At 41.5% G+C, this 25,851-nt stretch overlaps 2 protein-coding genes across 2 annotated transcripts; both read right to left on the bottom strand.

Moving 5' to 3' along the window:
• Positions 1–316: 316 nt before the first annotated feature.
• Positions 317–18,279, bottom strand: LOC126539077 (dnaJ homolog subfamily C member 25 homolog). The gene is made up of 10 exons (XM_050185789.3): positions 18,090–18,279; positions 15,829–15,857; positions 15,663–15,728; positions 13,572–13,625; positions 12,290–12,344; positions 11,225–11,331; positions 8,391–8,462; positions 4,297–4,362; positions 1,781–2,107; positions 317–472 (listed from the first exon to the last, which is right to left on the bottom strand). The coding sequence occupies exons 1-10, from the start codon at positions 18,199–18,201 to the stop codon at positions 353–355; spliced, it is 1,008 nt and encodes a 335-aa protein (XP_050041746.1). The 5' UTR covers positions 18,202–18,279; the 3' UTR covers positions 317–352.
• Positions 18,280–18,746: 467 nt separating this feature from the next.
• LOC126539078 (uncharacterized) lies at positions 18,747–25,534 on the bottom strand. Its single transcript, XM_050185790.3, has 4 exons — positions 23,966–25,534; positions 22,172–22,268; positions 20,552–20,800; positions 18,747–19,259 (listed from the first exon to the last, which is right to left on the bottom strand). The coding sequence occupies exons 1-4, from the start codon at positions 24,185–24,187 to the stop codon at positions 19,036–19,038; spliced, it is 792 nt and encodes a 263-aa protein (XP_050041747.3). The 5' UTR covers positions 24,188–25,534; the 3' UTR covers positions 18,747–19,035.
• Between the last annotated feature and the right edge of the window lie 317 nt (positions 25,535–25,851).

The raw sequence follows: 25,851 nt of genomic DNA, 5'->3' as shown, positions 1-25,851 counted from the left end.
TAATACGTTATTCTACTCACTCCTATCTTGGCTCTGTACAGGGCTTGTAGTATGTTAAAATAAATTAAAGAAAACAATGCATGGTGCTTTGCAGAAGACAGGTACACAAATAGTTCCGTAACAGGTTTTACTTGTAAGCTGTAACTGAAAGACGAAAACTAAAGCAACAAATTAATTTTTAAAAACCATACCAACCAATCAGATGACTGATACCACCGAGATATAATGGAACAGAGGACACACCAGTAACACAGACACTGGGTTAGTCACGTTTTACACTCATTGCAGTGCTACTCACAGGAAAGGGCAGCCCAAGAAAAACGTAAAAATAATTTATTGCCCAGATTCGGGCTCAGTCCTCGAAAGTGATCTGCCCAGGGCCGTGGTTCTTCATGTACCGCCGGTAACTTTTGTACCGGGCGCTTTCAGCAAGCTTGGCCTTCATCTCGTCCTCTTGCTTTTGCTTCCACACCTGGAAGAAACCACATGCAAGATGGCATAGTGTCATTTGCACAAAGGTCGGCATACTCACTCACTCCACACTCATGTCGCAGGCGTGAGAGTGAGAGCGTTAGAGCATGAGAGCGTTATTGACGGACGAAGGGTGTGAGTAGACAGAGGTATGATTGGGGTGAGTGGCAGCAAGTTTGATTGAACACAATTTAGAGTAGGAGTGAGTGCCAGTTGACATGTGAACGGACGAGTGACAGTGAGCGATTTTGAGTGGACGTAAGTGGCTGTAGGCGAGTTTAAATGGAAGCGATTTAGAACGCGACTGAGTCATGGTGTGTGTGAATGGGCTTGAGTACGAATGTAAGTGAGTACATAGCCTGTGTAAATATTAATAACGGCATATATTGCCAAACTATGCATTTTGCAGTGCCACATAATACAATCAAGAGGTGCATACGATAAGAACCTAGTTAAGAACCTAGATAAGAACCTGGCTAGTTACTGTGTTTACCCAATTCTAATGCGCACTGCTTTTGTTTTTATCCAAGAAAGTGGGCCTGAAAAAGTGCTTACGCATTACAACTGCATACGAAACCGCATTTGCAGTATTGGCCAGCGTTGACGACGGCCTACCATAATAGCCGGTCAGCATCATCACTCTTGTCATCATGAGATGGCGACAGAACAAGTTTTTGCATAGGCCGACGATGACAACACACTGCATCAGTAATGAAAGCTCATTTGTTATTTTACGTGTAAGGCTACTGGCAACAAAGCCCCATCACATGTTTTCAGCACTGCGAAAACTTGCATGCACTGCAAGATGAAGTGGCAAAGTGATTAGTTGAGGCATGGAACCACCATTCCAGTCATGAATGTTGAGGAATGGTTCAATAAATCAGGAATATAAAACACAATGGACTGCACCTGAAACAACATTGCTGAGGTCTGTAGACAGAAATAAAGAGCAGTCTGAGTCTGAAGATTATCGTAGCTAAGTATGAATAAACTTAAATTTTGTGAAAGTGCATTGTGCAGGCTTCATCCTTTTCCAACTGTGAGACATGCTACATTATTTTGTTATAAATTGGGTGTACATTAGATTTATTGCACATAATTCTGTTACTTTGAACCAATAAAAACAGGATGCATTTTTGGATAGGGTAAATACAAAGTTCGCAGCTGATTCTCAATGCATGATAACTCCATAGATGGAAACAAGGACATTAAATATGGCGACCTAGAAAGCAAACTAGGTGTTCCTTTTCAAACGGATGCACCATATGAATGCACGAAATGGGGGGAAAGAAGGCAAGATGTATGGCACCTTGAAGTTCTCGGAGATCCACAGCTCGTCGCGGAAGAAGCCCTGCCGGTCGCGCTCCTCGAGGGCATCCCACTGGGATTGGGAGAGCGCCATCTGGCGTCGGATGAGGTACTCCTTCTCGGGCTGGCCCAGCTCCTCGCCTCGCAGGTTGAACTTGACCAGCCAGCGGGCATGCCACCAGAGGTAGCTGGCCACCGTGTAGGGCAGCAGCACCAGCTGGACCCAGAGCACGTGCCGCACCGTCGGCTTGCTGTAGCCGCCCCGGATGTCCACCTGCTCCTCCAGAATGCGCTTGAGCGTGTTCTCCTCCTCCTCCTTTATCTCCTCCTGCGAGCCATGGCATCAGTGCAGTTGACAATGAGCAAATAATTTGAAGGCCCTTAGGAGCCTAGTTTCCTACTAAACTTACTAAAGGGAACTCAAGCTGCTATCATTCGGCTACAACGGATATGATGAATAGTATACAGTAGACTCTGCTGAAATGGAACTCAAAGGGACAGAAAATAGAGTTCCCTTTATCAGAAGCTCCATTTATGTGAAGGACGGAAAAATTACGAAAAATTGTACTTCGAAAGCATCGAGCGTTTTAATTTCACTGCAAAGAAAAAAGAGACTTTATTGCACTTCACTTGAATTATCACAGCTTCTTTCGCACAAGGTATTTTTCCATGTGCTCTCCATTTTTTTTGCTGTCGCCCATAACAAGGCACAAAGGAATGCGAAAGCTAGGCAGAGTCAGCACTGCAGAGCAGCCGATGATGCCGTGACAGTGCAAATGACAGATATATTGGACTTTCTTGGATATTTGGCGTCACCATTTAAGATTCTTTTCAACCTAATACTGTTTCGCATAAAGTATAGAAGCCGATGAGGTAGGTGCAGTTTTAGTTACAGTTTCGTTTAACCGAACTTTGTTAACATAGTTCCTATGGGTGGCCAAACAAAGTTGGTACCTTCGTCCCGTTTGTCGAGTTTATCGAGTTTACCATTTAAGCCAGACATCCACCCAATTGTAGCAATTTCTACAAAGGAAACCCATACGGGTTCCTCGGTCAATAAATTTTCTTGCCTTTGCTTCGAGTTGTCGATAAATTCGACTTCGCCCTGCCATCTGCTAGCCGCCTGGTTAGCTCAGATGGTAGAACTGCTGACCCAGAAAGGCGGTGGTCCCGTTCGAGTCCCGGACCAGGACGAATTTTTCTTCAACCAGGAGGCTTTTCTTTAGAGGAACCCGTATGGGTTTCCTTTGTAGCAATTGCTATGATTGGGTGGATGTCTCATTTTCCATTTATTAATTACATCCCTCCACCTTTCGGGTTTTCACAGAACTATTATTTCAAACTCTTGCCTTTGCTTCGAGTTGTTGATAAATTCGACTTCACCCTGCCATCTGCCGCCTGGTTAGCTCAGATGTAGAGCGGCTGCCCCGGAAAGGTGGTGGTCCTGGGTTCGAGTCCCGGACCAGGACGAATTTTTCTTCAACTACGAGGCTGTTCTTTCGAGGAACCCGTATGGGTTTTCTTTGTGGCAATTGCTATGATTGGGTGGATGTCTCATTTTCCATTTATTAATTGTTTACGTTTTGTGCCACATTCTGTGTTTGCTTGCTTACCAAATAATATGCATAAAAAGAACAAATTTTCTGCCGCTGACAATGTTACTTGATTAAAGAAGGCTCATCGATACTCAAACAGCAGCACTAACATTTACTTTGCATACACGGCACCACAAATATTTTAAGGGATACTACTATAATGGAATATGAAGTTAAGCTGTATTAGTGAATTACCCTTCTGGAATTTAGAAGTGGTCATGCTTACTGCGAGAGGAGACTTTGTAAAACCATAAAAGAAGCAAAAACAAGATGGGTGGCGACAACATTGCGAACCATGAGATTGTCGTAACAGCTCACCATGCCATAATTTATTTTGACAGTGTCTGCTAGGGACTTGCTAAGTTGTTATCGGCAAAGATGAACATTGTAGACTAAAGGAGCCAAAGACTGAACTTAAAGCTTTCACTCAACCACAGTGATCCAAAAGTGAAACAATACTACTTTGAAATCTGTTACTTTGCACTGGCATACCAGTGCTGGGGTTTCGGTAAGAAATTTAAAAAAAAGAAAGTAATCTAACCTTCACTTTCTCTTCTAATTATCAACCTGTTGCCATCAAATTAACGAGAATGAAACTTTGTAAGAATACTTTATCTGTCTCAACTGATTAAGTGTCTCTCTCTAGTTCCCTTTAAGCAGCTATAATTTGACCACACTTTGCTTTCTTACATTCTCTCAGATAAATGTGCTGTCTTGCATAACAACTTTAAAGTGAGACAGAACACAGAGAACGATCTCCTGTTTTAAAGTTATTCTGCAAAACAGCGTGTATGACCAATTGGCCCCGATTGCAGCTCTACTTGCTTCTTTACAGTCACAGAACAAAAAGCCCCATGAAAGTAAAGTTCCCACACAAGTGAGATGTGTTTCAAAATTTGTGCAGCCACCACTGTGGACTCACTTTTCTTCTCCTGTCCTTTTTCTTGTTTGGGTTGAACAACCCTTCCTTTTTGGCAATCTCCATGGCCTGTAAGTATGAAAGTTGAGGAACAAAAAGAAAGTTGGATCATTAGCTACACTATTGGCCATCCGATTTGCAGCCCAAGTATACCCATGAACAGAACTATGCAGGTAAAAGCGTCTGGAAAAGAAATTTACTCAATGTCTCGGCATGTAACCTGAAACTGAAGTCGCACTTTTGACTTTGCATTGCAAACATTAAAGTGCATACATTAGTTTCAGGTAGACAGTACGAGTTGCCTTTTTCTTTCTTTTTCAGAACTCTGTATCAAGGGTGTACCACCACCAGCATAAATTGAGAAAAAGAAAGCACTCAAAATATCAGAATGCCTGTTCCATGTATTTACATGAAAGTGGGATGTGCAATCGCTTTGCAACCGGTTCCCAAGCATAGAATAGTCCAAAATGAACCAGCTGAATGAAATGAAGCAGCTGAATCTGGAAATGCGACCCTAAACTCAGTTCATTTTCGACTTGTTCACACTTGAATGCACACTGATAGAATGCACGCTGAAAGCAAAACCAGTTGGAAGGCGATGGTAAAGCCAGGTGTGCAATACGAATACATAAGCATTATAGCAAATCTATCAGTCTCTGTATGTTGTCACATTACGGTAACAGTGAAGAAGCAGAAACACTACGAGAAAGTGCGAATAGAGAAAAGCCATTCGTTTCGCAAAACTTGTCCCCGGGAAAAAAGCGACACTGACATGACAACAGTGGCGAGCACGGTCGTCGGCTGTCGAATGTAATCCCACTAAACAAGTCAATCTGCTATTTATACATGCGCAAGCACACATTTCAGAGCAAGTGCTAATGCTTGCATAGATTCGAGATTGTATGATGCTATTCCCATCATGCTTGCAATCTGACTAGATGTGCCTCAATATAGAAATGGCAATCAAGTTAACAAAACATTTTATACAGCAAGCACATCTTATACAAAGTGATAATTTGATAATGGAGATAATACAGGGAAAGTGGTCACTGACAAGAAGTCAAACAATGCACTCGTGGCTACATGAACTTGTAACCGTGTCACTGACAAACTGGCATTTTGTCTCAATGGCACCCTCTTGTAAGTCAATATCTGGTGTGCAATTAAACTCGCATAGCCCCTTCAGGCTCTGTGTGTACAATTGTGCAGCAAAAGAAAAAGCACCTATGAAAAATAGAAATATTTAAAACATGCCACATACTTCTTGAAATGCTTCTCATTGTACCTGTGCTGCAAGTCTGAATAATACCGTATGTCCCTGTGATGCGGGCTCACTTCCTTGCGTTTCACAGTTCTACAACAAGCATCTTTTTCACGTGGCTGGATAGGCTATTTCCAAGCATGCTTGATATAAAATGGTTGATATCTGACATTCCTGCAGAGAGTTTTCGCATGGAGTCCACATTCACTAAACTTGACAAAACTCCCAGCAGAATTTAAAATTAATTCATTCTGCAATTATGCACTTTTCATGACTGAAGATGCAAGAAATGTGGTGAAATTGAATGTTCAATGGGCAGAAATAATTGGCACCTGAAGAATGTTATGTGTGATAAACATATAAATGGTATATGGCAGCTAGTTCAGTACAGCCAGGTAACATGACCTGGACAAAGAGCAAGGCAAGGTGACTAGTACACTAGTAAAATCATTGGGAGTGCAATAGAAACCTCAGCCTTGAACCAACATTTCTGACAAGTACATCTTCGTCAAGGCCCCGACGAAGTTGAGTCCCCTTGTGAAGATGTTGGCTCCAGACTGAGGTTTCCATTGTTTGCCTTCTGTTGATCACTTCAGGTCTCTATCCACCTTTCCGTGGCCCCTTCGTCTCATTTAGATGCATTAGTAACATGGCATACCAAGTTAGCAAGCAGCACAAGCTAGAGGTTTAAAACATCCCGGCAGAAACCGTCCCAGGATCACTGCTGACATCAATGCGATTAGCATTGAAGCAATGTAGCAACACACCGTATTGCCACTGCTGAAACGCGTCATGTATGAGGCGCGCTACAGCCGGGCTCCTCTCGGGAGCTTCCCTGTGAACACACTACACCATCTTGCCACACCACCATAAAGTCAGCATGTGGTGCATGTATGAATACTATATATTCAGACAAGATTGTCTGATGTGAAAGAGGTTTAATGAAGACTGGCACATACCCGGTGTTATATACTGAGTAACCCAAGTTGGTCCGATGGTTGGTTTCGAACCCAGTTCCATCAGCACAGCAGCCCAATGCTCTACCCATTAGACCACGGACTACCCAGAGACCCAAGTTGGAGTGAGAGGTTAGACACGGACAGAAAGGCAGACAGACATAGAAGCAGACAAACGCAAGCTGGGTGAAGTTCCTAAAGAATGATAATCACATTATGAAATGCTGACACTGTTTTTCTCCCCAGTATAACATAACGAGTTTTTACTGTTCATCCTGTGGTACCACTGACATTCCCCAGTTCAATATACTGAATTCCAACTGCATATCCTGTGGCACTGGCCACATTCAACGACATTTTCATCACATACTGCGCTGACTATTGTAGTTCAGTGTCCATAATTGTCAGACATCTTTATCTGTGCCTGCAGTAAATGAAATAAAACTTTCTTTGGAATAACACTGCAAATTACATATTCGCACTAAGCACAAGTTAGCTATGGCTGTTACAAAGCCACTCTGCTTTTCATACACACACGCACATGCATGCACACACATACATGCATGCACGCACACACAAAGACTGCTTTCACTTTGTGCCTAAACTGAATAATTAGGTATATGTAAACATTCTAAATACTGAATATGAACAGACCAATTTTGTTTATAATCGAAGTACATGAGAGCTGAGAATTTTCTTCTTAATATATGATTTCTTCAAATATTCTAATACAGTAGAACCTGCATAAAGGGAAAATGCTTAAACAGAATTGCCATTTAGACAGACCAACAGCCTTACGATTAGCCGGTTTTAGTTGAAAAAAAAAAAAGAGACACCTTGTTAAACAGAAGTACGCTTTTTCAAACTCTGGGTAAACAGAACTATAAGTTAACAAAAATGAAACTGAGTGCCCATTTCAGTAGCACTGCAAAAGGAACTGCTGTTGGCGCTTTTCCTTTACAGGTTTTCTCATCAGTTCCATAACCTTATCACCAAGGCAGCTTTTGCTGGCTTTTGTTGGTGCCGTAGTTAGTATAGCACTATCGTGGCTTGGTGTGGTTTCTTTTTGTCAGCCATGTTGGTGAGCTGTGAGTTTGCTTAGCATTTCCGATGACTTCAAGAAGGGTTGGTTGCTTCACTAAGGTGGCAAGCTTTTCCTTTTGTAATTAAGTTTTGTGCTACTAGCTCTAGTCAGTGGCTGTGTGCAAGCAGAGACTTTGTAAAAAGAAGCTTTCCAATCAGATCTGTCACACCTATTATCTGCTATTGACAATAAAGTATCTGCCCCTTTACAAAAGTGCACGTCGTGTACCCTTGAGCTCAATCTCTCAGCAAATGAAACTCCTGATAATGGAACTTATTTCCCTGGTCCCTTGAGGTTTAATTTAACGAGAGTCCACCTTGTATAGTGTAACATATGTGATCACAATGACTGTTATAGCCCAACTGTCCTTAAAGAGGGCCCGTGCATGAAAGTAGGTTCATTGACCACTTACCAGCACCAATCCAAAGCCAAGCACTGACTGGCTTGTTGGCTGGTACCAAGTACTAATAGTAAATGAACTGGCAGCTATGGTAGCTTTTCACTCGTCACTCATTGACAAGCAGCCGAGCTGAATAAATTTCCAATAGTACCACGCGGCTCCAAAGACATATTGCCACCCTATCTCTCCATGTTTCTAGTTCTACTTTTCAAAGCAGGAAGACACTTGGCATTTGATTAGAAAATTTTATTATATTTAAACACCCCAATAATATGTAACACAGTCCTAGCCCTCAACTTCCACGAGGTGCTAACCGGATTTAAACAGAATTCAGTGGCCAGTTGTTATACACCAAGTCCTGCAAACGAATAAAAAAAAAAAGAAAGAGAAACTCACTCTGAGCCTGTATTTAGGCACTGTGATGAGATGGTCGATGGCAGCATGATACCTGTGCCATGCACCATAATACTGCAAGAAAAGAAGTCACAGTCCATCAGCAACCATTACTGGCACCTCAATTTGCATACGTGTTCAGTGAAGGCTGTGTGATGACCTTCATAAGAGCCAGAACAACCACTCATCTAATGCTAAAACACATAATTTCTGGTTTACTTACCTTAAATCTCGTCTAGAATCGACCATATAGAAAAGGTTGGGGCTACATAATTTTTAAACAAATCTTGCAGTGAAGATTTTATCACAGAACATCTCTCGACTGGAACCACCTTCCTGGATCCAGTTACCATCACTAACCACCAGTTGTTTCATTTTGCTCCAACTAACATTGTACACTGAGGAATTTATTTTCATATACTACAACATTATATATTAAGATATTGAACAAATATAATATGTGCAAGCGGAATTTCGCATGTTGCATTCAAAGGTTTAGTAAGATGCTCAACATCTACTGTCATGGACGAATAAAATGAGAACAAGTTAGGGCTAACTAGAACCACCTGTTCAGTCTTTGCCCAGGGAATGAGGGTTACTCAAGAGAGGATTCCAAGAGCTACCAAGCTATGAATGGATCAAGCAGGCAGTTATAGGTGTTGGCCCATGGATGTTAAGATCCAGATAGGTACAATTTCTACATGAGGAGGGCCTCCACAACCTTAAGTACACATATATGCTGCAAGGCAAGCTGATCAGGAAAAAAAAAAAAAAAAAAAAATACAAGCTATTCTTTCGTTATGACTTGCAAGTTTTCACTTTTCATGTGATGTCAGCATGATTTCAAGTTGCACAGTTAGTTTAGGGCCTACATCATCTTTGGTGCCAGTATTACATAGCGGTGCGGAATTGCACTTTTGAGTTATTACTTCCCTGTCTGTGTTGCTTCATTTGTCCACAATACAGTCAAACCTCTGTTATAACAAAGTTGCATTCAGCACGAGAACACCTTCATTATATCCAATATTCGTTATGACCATATATCTGTTACATGCTGATTAACAGCGATAAATATTTTACATTTAGTATTTCATTATGATTTGGTAATTCATTATATCCCTGATTGTTATACCGAGGGTATACCGTTTTATTGTCACATGTCAAACGAGCAACACTAAATCAGTTTAGAGTGGTAGAGTTTAATTCATTTGGTGGAAAAAAAGAAATGTTATTACTAGACTGAACGAAGGCAAAGACACTGCTTTATTGAATTTCCGACCGAAACCTCTGTACCAGTACGTCAAGTGTGACATCCCAGATTTCAAAAAATCTTCTTGTATCTTGCTGTTTAGCACAGGTACAGTTCCCAAAGGTTGCTAGACTGAGTCTTTGATTCTTTTTTTTTTAGGACACAATGCAGTGCTAATTTACCAAGAAACAATTGACTCGAGAAGGCATTGCCAAAACTCGTGACATCACGGTAAGCTGGTGTGCAAACTACAGAGCAGTGTCGCCACCCAATCTCTCATCATTGTGTCTTTTACGACTTACAAAGCCTCCTCTCAAGGTAACTGTGGCCATTTTGCAATAACAGAAGCATAATTTAATTATCATAATAGCACTACTAAGCCTGATGTGTCCTTTAGTGTCCCCTTGAGATCACATACCTTTAACATGAGAAAAAGTATCTCGGGCACATCATGGCAGCTAGAAGTGGCACGAACATGATTACAATGACACTAACCTGAGTGCATGCATGCTCTAGGTGAGAAAGCAGTTTTCAAGAAACCTCTGGATTGCAATAACAACCCCACACCGCCCACCATCTGAGAACATTTGAAGAAAGCTAGGCACTACGCTACACATGCTTAAGTGTGCTCACTTTAGGTGCACTGAGCTGGGAGATGGCCTAACAGCACTTTGCAATTTTCAGAGTTCTGCAGAAGCATTTACTATTGCCATCATTATCATCATACAGGTAAACCCTCTGCAGTAAATTTTGCTAGAAAAGCATAGAGTAATGAAAAGGAGACATGATATTTTTGCTTTGTCAGGCAATTTCAACAAACACCTGACTGCTAAGTGGCCTCACTGATTCAGCAGGTAACATAAAACACTTTTATAATAAATGTGACAATTTACTGCCTTTCAATAATTCTTTGTTGATAGTACCAAATTTCTGTCAGCCTATTTGTGGTGACGTAGCGGTACATTCGAATCTCTGAGCGTTCAACAGCACCCTGTCAGAACGCTTTACATTCAGCTAATTTAAACTGTTCCGGCTACATTGTATTGGTTCATTTCAACGGCCTTCCTTGGTGCAGCCGCACCCGACTTTCTTGTAGAAACACCTTCAAGATCTGGCAAAGTTCAGTCAGTTGACTGTCCCTTGGTTCCTTTTTTTTTTTTTTTTTTCACACCACCCTGTCAACCTGAATTTCTTGCATTGTGCCTGCTTCCAGCATTTGCTCAGAGGTGGCTCTGGTGTGTTATCAAGCTGTGGTATGTTCTGGGAGCGCGTTGTACATTCAGCTCGTGTGGGAGTCCTCTAGCTTGGATTTCAAACGAGTGCTGGCTATACCCACTTCAACAAGAGAATAGGGGCTATCAGTTAAATGTGAGTAAAGTGTTGAAAATCAAAGCAGGCATACTTGTTCTGTTCAACATTGCACTTCAGGGGTTTTGAAATAGTCCGGTAAGCTGTAAAAATTGCAAACAGCTGTATTTCAAGTGCGACCTGCTTTTTCAAGCTCATCATCACAGGCACTCAGCAACAAAATCCAAAGGCATCCAAGTGCGCGCACAGCTCTGTGACAAGCACCATAAAAGGTCCGCACCTGAACGGCTGAGATGACTGTGATTGTGACTGCGAGGACGACGCGAATGTCAACCTTAGGTGCCATGCGCTTGCGGTAGTACCGGTAATAATGCCTGTATATTGCCTCTGAAACATGAGCAGCACATATGGGATTACGACAAGGTACCACTGAATCACCTCAGATTTCACAGTTAACAGTTTCAGATTTCACAAGCTACAGAAATCAATCAAACAAATGGTGATTTTCAAGTACTGCAGTGTGACATTGCACGCCATGCCACATACTGTTTTGTAAGGTTATTTCACCTTTGTATACGTGACAAAGCTATGTGAAGTGCATCAGCTACAGTGCTACGCTTCCACACTCACTGATACTAGGTAACAAACTATTAAAAAAGCCCTCAACTAGTCAATTATCACAGTTCAAGCATAACAAAGCTTGAGCACTGTTTTCATTTTCCTCTTTGTTCAAGAATGTTATGCACAGAGCTCACAAGTATATATTATTAGCTCCAGTGAATCTTGTTACATGATACAGAAAGTAACATTCCAACGAAGCTCGTTACAAGAAATAGCGCTGAAAATTCGTATAAAAAATATATACTGTAAACAACTTAATTATGATACAGACCTAATATGCAGTTTTTGCAAACAGTCTAAATTTTATAGATATAAAAATTAAAGCGAGTTACTTTTGCAGCGACCACTTTGATAAATTTAGCATCCACAGATTATTCAGACATTACAACATGCAATAAAATTTAGAACATTTATCTCAGAAAAACCAGCCAGCTACAAAATAAATTCCAGAAATCCTAGCTGACTTGGAAAAACAAGCGATAATGTACGCTCGCCAGTGAGGACTGTACCAGCAGATAATAAGTGAAATATGAAAAAAATAAATTTAAACAGGCAGCCTAAGTATAAGTGCTGCACATTTATATGGACACAAAAGCAATGTGCACTAAAAAGGAAATGCCTGAATTATTATTAAAGCCTTTCCCACTACACAAAGCGTGTAATACAAAAAATAAGAAAACAGTAGAAACCAGTCGTACAGAAGTTAGAAAAATCGGCTTAGTACCTGGATTATCCAGCATGTCATCATAATCCTTTCGAGATTCATCATCCTTGAGAATCTGTGAAAGATATCAAACCAAGCTATGAAGAAAGCTGCACAGCAATGATGAGTTGGCATTCACAACTTGAAACCTTCACTGGCAAACTTTATTTTGGGCATATTTCTTTATCAATGTATATTTTTTTTTTTGCTACAAAGCATTTTTTTTTCTAATGATTGAGAAGGAGAATCGTGGGGCTAGCTTTTTTTTTTATTCCCGACCATATACAGCCAAAACGTTTGATAGTCTGTTGGCTTTATATTGTCTTTACTGTTATTTTAGTTTCCGTAGTGAAGGCCTTTTTTGCAAAACTGTTTCTGCAAGCCAAATTTTAAAATGATATGGCCACCTCATGCATGTGTGAATTTTGTGTTTTTTCTGTCCTGATATGACTGATCAAAGTGATATGTGATCTCGACATAGTATTGTAATCACAATACTCCTGTTGGAAAGAAAGACCTCAGTGTGAATTACGGATCACATGAGGTTAGATAACCTTATGTTGAGATCGAAAGAGAAAAGTAGAGTTTGACAAATCATATTGTTACATAGTAGTTTGTATCGCTATGAAGAGATGTTAAGGAAAAGAGGAAGATGATGTGACGCTGTCATTGATCAGTGGTATCGCTCTGTCCAGTGTTATACAGCTACGGATTCTCCTCCCTGTGTGTGTGCACGTGCGTGCGTGTGCATACGCGCGTCCGTGTGTGCACGTATGTTCTCTGTAAGTTGTCTTCCCTGTAATATTTGGTGGAGCTGTGGGGTAAGCTCAGCACAACCAAGATCTGGATCTCTGCAGCGGACGTCATGTCTGTTCTGCTGCCATGGCTAAAAACACTGCCCAGTCTGCTCAGACAGCAACACAAGTTGTCCTCTCCTACCCGTTTGACCCCGGAACCTTCACCTGCACTGAATGTGTCAACAACCACAACAGGTGGGATTCCACACTTATGCTAGCCAATGTTATATATGTCCTGCAAGGAACTGCGAAGGTACGGTTTCAGACGCACGAATTCGACCTTAACGACTTCGGCCACATGAAAAGAGAAGCCACGCAATCTTTTCGGTAAGCCTGTTGGACGCCTGCTGGCAGCCAAGAAAGAGCTAACATCCTGTTCCCAGACGTCCACAGAATTGTATGTCTCGTACATGTAGGTAGTTCTGGCTCTTTGTCGACACTGCCGCAGACCACACCCGACTTCGGTGCGTTTTCGGTGCAGTGAAATTTACTCAACTATCACTCACCTCATAAGCAGTTGCTATAAGTGTGAAACGTTCGGCAGCCTTGGCCTTTGCCTCCTGGATCACAGAGAAGAGAAACAGAAGGGATTAAATGATCCATGCAGTACAAGGCACATCAGTTAAACAGTCCAATTCCTTCCTGTCACAACTACACTTCGCAAAGCAGAGCACACGAGGTCAAATAAAACACCGATGAAACAATGTCAGGGTGAAAGGAATGGGCATATGTTCACACCAAACCTCAACATAATAGGTAAAAAAGACTTTTCTCAGGATGCTTACGAGGACTAACAACATGGTATCCAGTGCATTCAGCAGTAATGTGCACTTGCATCCACATCACTCCTCAATGTAACACGTAACCTATTATGCAATACCCTTAATGCAGTCTTTAAGGTATTAGTAAAGCAAAGTGAAGTTCTTATATACACCTAACACAGTCTTCAGCTTAGAGTGAATCCTTGTCATCAAGGAAAAACAAACTTTCCTTAAGATATTCACTGGGAGTATTGACATGGCCTCCGGTGCATTCAGCAGTAACGTGGGCACGCATCCACATCACTCCCCAATGTAATATGTAATCTCTTATGCAATACTCTTAATGCTGTTTAATGTAGCAAAGTGAAGTGAAATGAGACAAGGTGAAGCAAAAGAACAATTTCCCCAGTATTTATGTAGGATATTTACTGTCCGCAGACATGCTGTCTCTTGTGCATTGAGCTGAAATGCCCAATGCTTTCCACATTGCATCTAAAGTTATAGCTGCACGTGTAGCTATACCTGAGTTTTCTGCTCAGAAGCTTGATCTGTAGTGAATGCACAAACAGGCCAAAATTTTCTCGCAATAAAGCTATCAATCACTCCTACTCTGCCTACTGGATGTCTGTCCTCGCTTGTCATCTCCTTCCATTGTTCACCCTCCAGTGTGTCGTCACCTGTGGCCTCAATTCTCCCAAAGAAATAAAACAATGCCCGTTCCTCGATAAAGGAATAGTGAGGTATTCTGCGTAGCATGCATTTCCAGCAGCGGTCCCCATGTGGTCAGAGCCTTCATGGACATGTCCAGAAAGCTTACTACAGTTTGACCTTTTGCAACGTACTGGGCATTTAATTAATCCTGCAGTTCTCAAACAGATGCTCATCAACAGAAAGCATGTGTGAAAGCTTTTTTATGATTCAAACGAACAATCTTCAGCAAAATATCCTACTATTCAGGTACTCTTCTGGTGATCCTTCAGATAATAAAACCCAATTCAAACAAGTTCACATCAAGATAACTATAAAGCTTCATATAAGATGATTCACCAATGCAGGCTCCTTTATGCAAAAAGTGGTGTAGTGCAGCTACCTACAGGCAAAAGCAGTTTTTTTTTTTTTCCACAAAGTTTACATAGGCGTGTTGGAAAACCAATCTATGTACACTTCTGTGCGCAAATCTCTTATGAGATCTCACATTCTCATGACTGCTCTCTTTCACACATCACTACTTGTTGCTGTGCAAGTTGGCTCACCGATATAGCGCCAATAAATGTTAAGCAATATAATGCAATGAACACAGAGGTCTAGCCTCATATTATATCACAAGCCTAAATCAGCAACTCAATTAAGTTTTATTCTGCCACAACTAGGTTTGGACATTGTTTAAGCGATGAAAAAGAAAAGGTGCCCAAGCTTACTAAAGTATGCCACATTAGTGGACATCCTCAGAAGAACAAATTAGCATATAATCTTACTTTCAACAAAAGCAGATATTACATTTGAAATGTAGTAGTATCAAACCAATGGTGATTAGAACAGTGCCATGCTTACTGCTAAAGACCTCTCTCTCCTGTTCAGTTATGACGCAACAAATAAATTCAGTTCAGATAAGTCAGTGCAACATGCTCAAGGATAAACAACACGAAAGCACACACACAAAACAAGTGCATACACACAGAATGGTTGCTGTTTCTGTACGCATGGAATGAGATACATTCTGCATGTACACACCTGTTTTGTCAGCGCCTTCTCATGCTGTCTAACCTCAAGTATGATGCCCAAACCTAGTGTGGACCAAAAAATAAATAAATAAATAAGTAAACTGCAGTAGCTTACCTGTGTCTTGTGCATGTCAGGGTGATATTTTCTTGCCAACTGTCGATAAGCCCTTGCCATTTCGGCCTGCAAGAGAGTGCAGACCAGTATCCCCAATTTAGTCACGTGCGCTAAATAGAAGCAAATGACACTAATAGCCCGGTGGCAAATGGAAACCTGTACCAACCTTGGATGTGTCTCTTGTAATGCCCAATACTGAAAGGATAGAGAGAACCAGTTAGGCATAGAAAACAAATGTGAAAAATAGAGCACTTGTTATGACTGTACAACCAACCAATTTGCATTGCTGGTAGCATTCACCATATGTGAAATGGAGGCCAAACACTAGAACACATGCATGCGAATTTTGAAGAACACAGCGATAAATGTGAGTGCTTTTGATACATCCGATAAGGTACCCATGAACCCAACAACTAAAACTAAGTTAAAAGCACTGATTCAACAACAATATGTAAATGGAGTGTTGGCTTCAACAAACCTGCAATTAGCAACTTTTTGCCTACTGTTGGTAACATCAATGTATTCAACCACAAAATAAAGTGAATTACTTTGATCATTCTGTGAAAGGGGAACAGTGAAAAAAAAACAGAGATGCAACAGAAGGTGTTCAATGAATCATATAACTGCCTTCTGAAGCCTGCATGCCGGTCATCATACACGCCGATTCACTGAAACAAGTCGCACGACAATGTGAATGTGGCTGCATGGTGCCTCTAGATTCCAGATCAAAATCTACCAAGCGCAAGGACATGGCTGAGGCCACTGACCACATTGCTTACCCTCTCTCTTCATTCGAAACCCCACACACATCCTCTTCCACCACACAGTAGAAAAATCTCTTACAAATTTCCATTGCTCTGGTCACCCATGTGTGTCGTGATTAACAAAAATTGAGCCCCACTACTTCCCTTCTCGTTGTACGGACCACTGGAGGCTCGGGGCCCCATGCAAAAGAAAATCATGGCTACATGCCTTCAGTCACTCATGTTCCTTACTCATTCACAAACACTCACTCGCATTCACAGTTACCTCTATCTACACTTACTGGCAACAAATCACTTTTATACTGGTGCCAATGCTCACTCACCTCCACTTCGGCTTGTCGACAGCCACTCATGTTCATACTCATGTCCACTGACTTTCATTCCTATGTTAACTGGCACTCACTCTCATTCGTGCACACATCCAACTCATGCCCTCTGCCACTCGCCAATTGTGAAATGACTGTGAAGAGAGAATGAGTCAGTGTACTCGTGAGCGAGTATGCCAAACTAAGGTCCAGAGGCATAACCTCTACGTGAGAAAGTACGCAGAGGTGTCAGGATATAGATGGCGTGTTTGCCCAGGGACAAACCTGTTCTACAAGAAACTTCTCCAGTTTCTCCGTAAAGAGGAACTGCACACACTTATTTTGTTCCTCTGATATGCCGTTCCATTGCTCAAGCAAAAAGAAAGAAATAAAGAAAAAGAAAAAGAAAGAGAACAATATCTTGTCATAGTGTGCAAGTTGAGGTTTGAAATGCAGAGGCTAGAGCTAAATGTTCTGTTATGTGGGCATCCACAACCAAATAACTTGTCATGTTCTTTTCCTGGAAGCCAAAGCTGAGACCTTTCCGTCTCGTATATGCGCTGTTGCACTTTAATTTGCAGCAAAAAAGACCGCTACAAATGTAAGCTTACTTTGTCCGCGGGCTGACCGTCTGCAAGTTCTTCGGCGCGAATGTCACCGGACAATTCATTCGTGAACACAGACGCCATGACGACAGCAAATAATAAAAAAAAAATATGCTGAGACAGTGACTGGTGCGCAACAAGAAAAGGTTGGCATGACATAACGCGCAACTTCAAGACGACAACGCCGCCTCGAATATGTGCGTTTTCGCTGGCCAATGTCGATATATCACACGCTGCGAGTTCTCAAAGGGAAAGCCGGCTAAGTGAAGTCCACATTTAAATCGCCAGGACTTGCAAGTATGTAAGGTGTCGGCGCCGTTCTCACACGTGATGATATATGCAGTTTCGTCCAAGCAAGGTCTGGCCGGTGTTTTGTCATTTTCGGGCGAAGTAGCTCGATAACAGCGACACGCGATCGATCCCGCATGAGGTACAAGTGAATACTTATCGAAAACGAGTAACGGTGAGCTCTGACAAGCACCGGAGCCACACATGCTGTCTTGACACATATGTTATGCAACAAGCGAAACTCGAAATCGGCGCCTGTCTGATTGTTTCACAGATACTTTCAAAGCGACGGCAGTTTAGGCGTAAAGACAGCGCCTCTCCCGCTGCGTTGCCAATGAAGCGCTATGTCTTCCTCGTAAGGTGTCACGTTTTACACTTTCGGTAGGTCACGCCGTGTGGAAACCACGTCGTCGGTTCCTCGGCGAACCCGACCGTGCGCGGACGTGCACGAGGGAAGTCACTCACCATCGTAACAGCTCTCCCTACCGCAGTAGAGACCATCGATAAAAGCGTGCGACGCGGTGACGCAGAACACAGTGAAGAACAAGAGCTGTAAGATCCGCCGGTGTCTTGGCATCCCGTCTCCTCACGGATCCGTCAGCATCACCTACGCGCGATGTTGAAGTGGCAGAAGACCCCAGAGAAATTGGATTGGATTCGCTTCGCTTGGCTTCCGCGCGCGGCATGGAGTTGCCTTGGTTGCCTGATCAAGGCGCGGAAAGTGATTCGAGCTAACATTCCTGGAGCGTTCGCTTTGCATTAATACTAACGCCCCGCTGATAATCCAATTTCTCGAAAAACATTTATTGTATGTGCCCGTCCAAGTCTCCACAAGAGCTTTTTGGAGAGCAGTGTTCAAGTGACAAAAGTTAAACGAGCAACTAGCATATAAAGAGGAAGACATGCGACTATCACTGACATTTCCAATGCCATTAGAAAGTTATGTCAGATAATACGGCAAGAAAGAGAGAGTCCACTAACAGCCAATTCCTTTTCTTCCAGTTCTTCACTTTTACGTGTTCCCTAACTTAAGCAGTAAAAACTTACAAAGAAAGCATGCCTATTTCACCTCGGAACATATATTTGCGTGGTGACCTAAGTATAGGTAGCAAGGCAAGAAAATTGCAACAAAGCTTTCATAATTTGTATTTTGCAAGGCCACATGATACTTTGCAAGAGTCCGTGCTAATGTAGCACAACGTGGGATGCATAAGCTAGGTTGATAAAGCAGCAATGGGATGATAAACATGAGCCACACAACGGGCAGCAGACATCTTGATGATGCGCAGTACTGACTAATTGTTTAGCCCAAGTGCCGTGTAATGGCACTCGCTTCTCATTTCAGCCATTTTCAGCTGGCTGTGTATATGAGATGGCTGTGTACAGTTCCAAGGGCAAGCCAACTGACAGCTCATGTCAAAGAGTAACCAGAAGGTGCCTTGAAGATCTTGGGCGCCATGCTTGTGGTGACACTTTTGAACCATGGAAGGGTCGGGAAGTGAAAGCGGGGTGTCCACCGCGTTCTTTGCCTGTGCTTTGGCTTGTAGCCTGGTGTTGCTGATGTTAGTTTTGTGCTTATGGGTGCCTTCACTCTTCTTTTGATCATGGCTTTGATGTGGCTGTACAAACTGGCAGCTGTAATAAAGAACATGACATACACTGTACAAAGAATGTCGATACAGTAATGAATTATTGAGCACTAGCATAGTAAAACTGGTAAGTACTCACAACATCACAACTTGCAATTATTATGGTTTTGCAGATATATATAATTTGCACATTTGAAGCATTCTACTTTTCTGCTGGTACAGAATATCACATCTGAAATAACACATTGTATTTGTAAGTACATGTACTGTACATAAGTACAGTAAATGTTTCTTCCCTGGGTTAGAAGCTGTAAGAAAGGCAGTCAAATTCATAGCCTATACCTAGAGTAACTATAGTTTTCTTCATTCGTGGTCATTCAGTTAGGTAACTGTTGGCCTGCATTCAGGCTGACTTGCAAAATAAGAGTAATAATTGGTATAGCAAACAGTAGGAGACATCTGGTGCATCACGGATCTTGGTATGGTTAAAGGGACTGACAACTGGCCAGAATGTCTTGTGAAATGTTGGTGGAAATGAAATGACCCTGATTTATAGTCGTAGAATCCGGCACACTTTTTGTGATTTCAGTAGGAACTTTAAGTGTAAATTGGCAAAGAAAGTCTAAAAACCCAGTAAGTTGTACAACCTTGCAGTGAAATCTTGACACTTCAGACGTAGTATATGAGACTACTGTAATTGAGTTGGCTATTATTAAGTATCGCACAGTTATTGCTTAAACTTGCAGTTCATATACTATTATAGACGCTTACGCTTTATTCTATGCATATTACGAAGTAACCAAAGTCGACACTAGCAAGGGCACATAAGTCCCACTATGCATGGCGGCACATGTGTAATTCGGTACTCTCACTCTAGGTACAACTCTGGGTACTTAAGTACCCAGAGTGTATGGTCTCCCTGTGAGATACAAAATGCTGTCGACTCATTGTGCTGTAAATGGGTGCCAGGACTACAATATTAGCGCATGCATAGCTACGGGAGACTAAACTGCGTATCACGTGTAAAAGCGTCGTCTCACTTTCAAGACCTTAACTTGGCTTGGTTAAAAAATCTCTTGGCTGGTTAATGATCAATGCAGCACATTTCTGATTTACACAATACACTATAGAAAAAAGATGCAGATGTATTTAGTGGATGTATACTATTTCTAATCCATGAAATCTTGCGGGTGTCTATATGCGTGTGATTAGCCATATAATGGACCACCAAGGCAATATTGCACAAGAAAGTGACAACCTTTTTTTGAAATTGAAAACCATAGTTCCTGCCATCCAACATATACAGCAACATATACACATACAGGTAAGTTTCATTACCTTCCACTTTGTCCCGCCTGGCATCCGGTGACACTTCATCGATAGACAGGATGTCCTCCTGTGCAAAGTGCAGCCGCAAGTAGGCTATGCCAATGCCTGTGACAGCCAGGTTTACGATGCAGGCCACTGTAAGAATGAGCACCATCAGCTTCTGGTTGCGTTTCTTGGTGTGTAGGTCCTGGATGAAGCCAGGATCACCTATTTCCACATCCGGGAAGGCTGGCCTTTGGAGACCACACCGGCAGAACCCTGCACAACCAAGTTTTATGAATACAATGGCTGGTTTTAGGTGGGAGCCTAAATAATCTGAAATAATCGTAAAACATTATAATAATCCTGAACAATCTCACCATGCAAGGGCATGTCTCAAACGTGGTGTGGATTCGAGCTATCAGGTGCACATCAATTTGTACCATCGAAACATTAAAAAAGGATAGTAGAAAAATTCAGCAGAACCCATCTCACAATGACTGTCAACAGTAATGTGTTTAGTCCAGCGACTCAACATATTGTAGCTGTCGAAATTAGTTATGTATGAGGTATGTACATGTCATGCGGCAACCGGGCTGTTCTCTTGTGCTTCTTTCCGGACAGGCTGTGCCTGTGGCTATGCCAAGAAGTCTGCACATGGCCTCCGAGGTGAGAAACATGGCACGCCGCGGTGCCTAAAAATGCTGAGAATTGTTCCCTCACTTGCTGCACACCCAGCAGCTCACACTAAGTGACCCAATTTCGCGAGAGCTTCATTGAAGAGTGGCAAATTTACCCAGTGCATTTATGACACAGCCGGCTATACGGCTATAGTGTCAGGTTGATGTCCTCGAGCAACCCTTGTGATACAGGGTCGGTTCCGCTTGGCATCAGAGAAATTTAAGAGCTTTTTTTTCGTCATCATAGAGCGGCGAATTCCTAGTGACACATACCTAGTTACCCAAGTTGTAGTCAAAGACTCATTGAAGCACAGCACGCAGCTACTGGCACATTGCCAGTGGAGACCCTAGTTGGTGTGACCTTGGTTTCGAACCCTGTTCTCTTAGCACAGCAGGCCAATGTGCTGCACGCATACACACATGCACAAGCATGCACACACACGCACACACGTAAACACAAATGCTAATGCTATAAAAAGTGTCCTTCAGTTTTTGTGTTGGCCATTGGCATGGCACTGGTGTAACATTGGAATGACAATCTCTTTGTGTTGAGACATATAAGCAATATTCAGGCCCCAGTACACGGTACTGGGACTAAAACATTTTCTTAAACTCATTGAGCTGCAAGCCGCATATGGAAGGGAGTGCAGTTAAAATAGTATGAAACATGAGAAAATGACAGAAAATAAAAACAATTCGAGTCCAACTGATAAATTCTCACAGCATTTACATCTTTTTCTACAATAAGCACCAATGTTCTTGTCAAGCTCTTCTTAAAGCAATGAGTACATTGACACAAACTATTAAATCAAAACACCGTAATTTCTTTTCTTTAATGCGAAAGCTGCACAATGCAACTCTTTCATTTACGCATTCAGCTCATAAAAACAATGTATTTCTTCTCTATGTCAACATAAGGACTTCCATTATGCCAGACTGCAAAGACTGCAGGCAGCCACCACAGACTTACTTTTAAAGTGTACCCCTGGATTGTCTACACTGACTGTCAGTGCTGAAGCTGCTTTGGCAGCGTTCAGAGACGAGCCCAGCACTAGGCGACAGTCATCCTGCGTAATCAAAATGATGCTAGTCAGGGCAAACATGTCAAGAACATTGGAGACACCAGCGTCAGGCCAAATGATGTGTAGAAGAAGCAGATCTATAAGCACACATGGCAAATGCTGCACAAGCTCTGGCTTTGCAAGAAATCGTCATTCTTTAGGTACCGAATTCTAGCAGAACTGATAGTTGGGCGAATTGGTACGAATTCATAGTAAAATGAATTCGCGCACTAAATATTTTACCGAATTCTAGTCCCACAGTCACAAGCTTACAATGCACTAAAACACAGACAGAATGAGAGGATGCAAGATAATCTTGCAACAAATGGTTTACTTGAATCCTATGCACGCATACATGCTTACCATGTCATAGCAACAAGGTCAGACTTTAATCCGACTGGCGAGTTGTGAAGTACAAAACACATCTGAAACAACTTTTATTCAGCAAGCTCAGAATATCAACTGCAACGACCTTCAGGAACGTTTCCTTACCATTCAGGCAATCTCCAAAATAACCTTTAAAGAGGTTTCTAAGGATCTCAGCTGAATTTGGTGTTACATTGTGCATTTACGAAAAAGTTGTATACAGTTCTTTAAGTTGAATGGCACACATTTTACATTTCTCTCACTGGTGCGCTGTGATATCAATAGCCCATTAACATAAGATTTGCAGGCTGCTATATCATAATTATGCAGCCTAGAGAAGGATGTATCAGAAATGTTTTTACTAGGGCACTCAGCTTTCATCACAATTAGTTAATCAGTTCAACAATTATGGTTTGTTCAAAAAAGCAAGGCACTCTCTTTTTGTTCATTCCAAAGTATAGTCCCAGAAAAAAATCTTTGTACATATTTCTTTTATGTTTATTTTTCACTTATTCATCCCTTGGTTCTCAAGCCATACCATTGGTTCTGCCTTTTTTGTTGATATCTGCTTCTCAGTTTTATTGTGTGCTTATTAGGTTATCGTAATATGTCAAACCAGTGAATGCTAAATGTGTTCAAATAATGTTCTTTTGTGTGCAGGTCATCCTGACGGTTCTTAACTTCGGGACTTCCAGCAAAACGTTAATTATAAATCAATATCATCATAACTCCATCAAAATTTTCTGTGCTTTTCTGCACAACTAATAGTGAATAAACTTGAACCTGAACTTTGAGTGCATGTCAATATGTACATGTAGTGATTTTGCTACTCATACAAATGCAGCCAGAAATCCTGAGTCAATGAGAACAAATAACAAATGAAGGAAATGCTAGAGACATTTCAAGGCAGCACTGTCAAATCTACACACTCCAGACTCACAGTACACTCTAAGAAAAGTTTGCACCCTTTAGGGGTTTAATCTTGTCCCCATCAAACAATAATCGTCACTTATCTTGCGTGCTGTTCCCTTCCTTAATGCTGCGTGCCTGGCACTTCCAGGTCACAAACAGCATGCAAATAATCTGCATGACATAGCATTCTCGACAGGAAAGTAGCTAGCGCAATGACAAGAAAGGAAACTCAAGCAAGACAGATAAGGATTATTCTTGTGGGATAAAGATACGCCAAAAAGGGCGTAAACCCTTTTTCTTCTTTTAATCATTTGTTTATTTTAAATTTGTTTTTTTAAGTGCATGGTGTATTACGATTTTACTGTGCTACCACACTGAAGTTTGAGATGGATGCACATGATTTAACGGCAAAGAAACATACTCACCGCAGGGGCCACCATGGGGTCTTCAACTTCCATGTTCGTGGCCGGTGAGGCTGCAGTGCGACAACGCACTCTCCAAGGCCTATGCCATTGTAGCTTGCAACGCACACTGCCGTGAAGCAGACACCATGGCTGGTGAGGCCATTGTTGTTTTCCTCTCAACTCATGGCTCATACCCATTATGGGGGATTGGCCAATACTTTGGTGGCTAAATCTAAGGACCATAGAAGTTAAACTTAACTTGCAAGTTTGTACGAAAGGGTAAGTTCATTGTTACAGATGCACGAGTTAAACTGAGTGATGTAGCCCAAATTGAAATGCACCGAAAGAAACAAAGAAAAATAATAAAGGAAGCAAATTTTAACTAAACTTTCACTTGGAATCAATAATAAAATCCTGGGTGGTGGTGCGAACATCCTTGTGACTCTACCCGAGAGTTGAAGCTTCGAATGAAAGGATAACGAGAGTTGTCAGATCCAGGCCAATTCTGCAAAAGAGGATTTCAAAGATTCTTTTTCTTGATACAGTAAAGAAGTGGCATGGCAAAAAAAAAAGTGATCTATTGCTTTGTCCGCATTACAGAAAATGCATCAAATCTCCAGGCACCGAACCAGACCTGTGCGGGTAAATATGCAGACAGAAAACCCAAAAGAATGATTTCGTGAGGGATGCTTCAAGCTTTATCTTGGTTTGGTACTTGGGGTTATAGCTCAACTCACTACAGGGAATAGGCCATGAAAAGGACGGTGTAGCAAAGAAATTTTTTTTTGAAAATGAAAGATACTAGAGATAATTGCTTTCACCCGGCTATCTCTTTTTCTTCGTAGCACATTCCAGCAATAGTACAGTATGCACTTCCTGCATGTAAAATGTCCAGCTCTAGAACATTTCACCTGGTTGGGACTCCATTATTTAGGAGCAGACGGCAAAAAAAGAAAAAAAAAGTTAAGTAATCCAATTTGTAGGTGTCCGAAATGGTGACAAAGTATCTGAACAAAAAGAAGGCAATGTTCGCCTTTAAGCATAGGTTACCTTGTGTATTAATGTTTTCCTATTTTAATGACTCTTTATATTTCCCATTATTTGTTGCTCTCTTGAGTTCTGTATTTATATAATTTGTACACAAAATTTGTAATACTTCCTTTGTCATTTCTTTCCTTTGCATTTTGTCAAGCTCTTTAAAGCTTCTTTCTTATGCTTTTGCTAGGCTCACCACTCATTTACACATTCTTTTTCTTTAACAGTCTTCTTACTTTGTATTTATGTATATGTTTCTTCCTACAAACTCCAGTTAAATTGTTGTCCATCATTCGTAGTGGGTTTGTACTATTACCGAAGGATGATAACAACCAAATAAATAATAACCAAATAATTTTGCAATAACCGAAAAAGTAGAGTGCGTCGCGAGACAAAAAAAGAAAAACCAGTGCCACAAGATTTAAGTAATTACAACACAATGTTTTTTGAAGCTGACAAAAAGTCTTTAGAGACACAAGTTGCAAGTATACTTAGTGGTGGTCACAGGAAGATGAAATATGTGCCGCAGTTTCAGAAGCAAAAGCCCACTGTTATTCTGAGAAGCAACAACCTCCTATGTTGAATGACAATATGTGGCGTTTAATGGTGCAAGGGCCAGAAATGGCCAAAGAGCATCATTATATGGTCAGTGAATGAAAGGCTGGGTTGCATAGCATCCCCCTTCATATTGTATGCTCAATGGTGACAACAAAGGTGAACACTCTATTCAACTCAGCTGAAAATATCAACATGTAAAAAGACATCAGAATGGTAAACTGGGCAAACTGGCAACAGCTGCATGCATAGTTGGCCAATTCCTACATGCGAATTTCACCACAGCAATGATGAACTAAGGTTAGGTAGGTAATGGA

This window comes from Dermacentor andersoni, chromosome 11 (assembly GCF_023375885.2).
Source record: "Dermacentor andersoni chromosome 11, qqDerAnde1_hic_scaffold, whole genome shotgun sequence".
Lineage (NCBI taxonomy): Eukaryota > Metazoa > Arthropoda > Arachnida > Ixodida > Ixodidae > Dermacentor > Dermacentor andersoni.
Note: the sequence above shows the minus strand (reverse complement) of the source record. Positions and strands in the feature narration are given on the sequence as shown.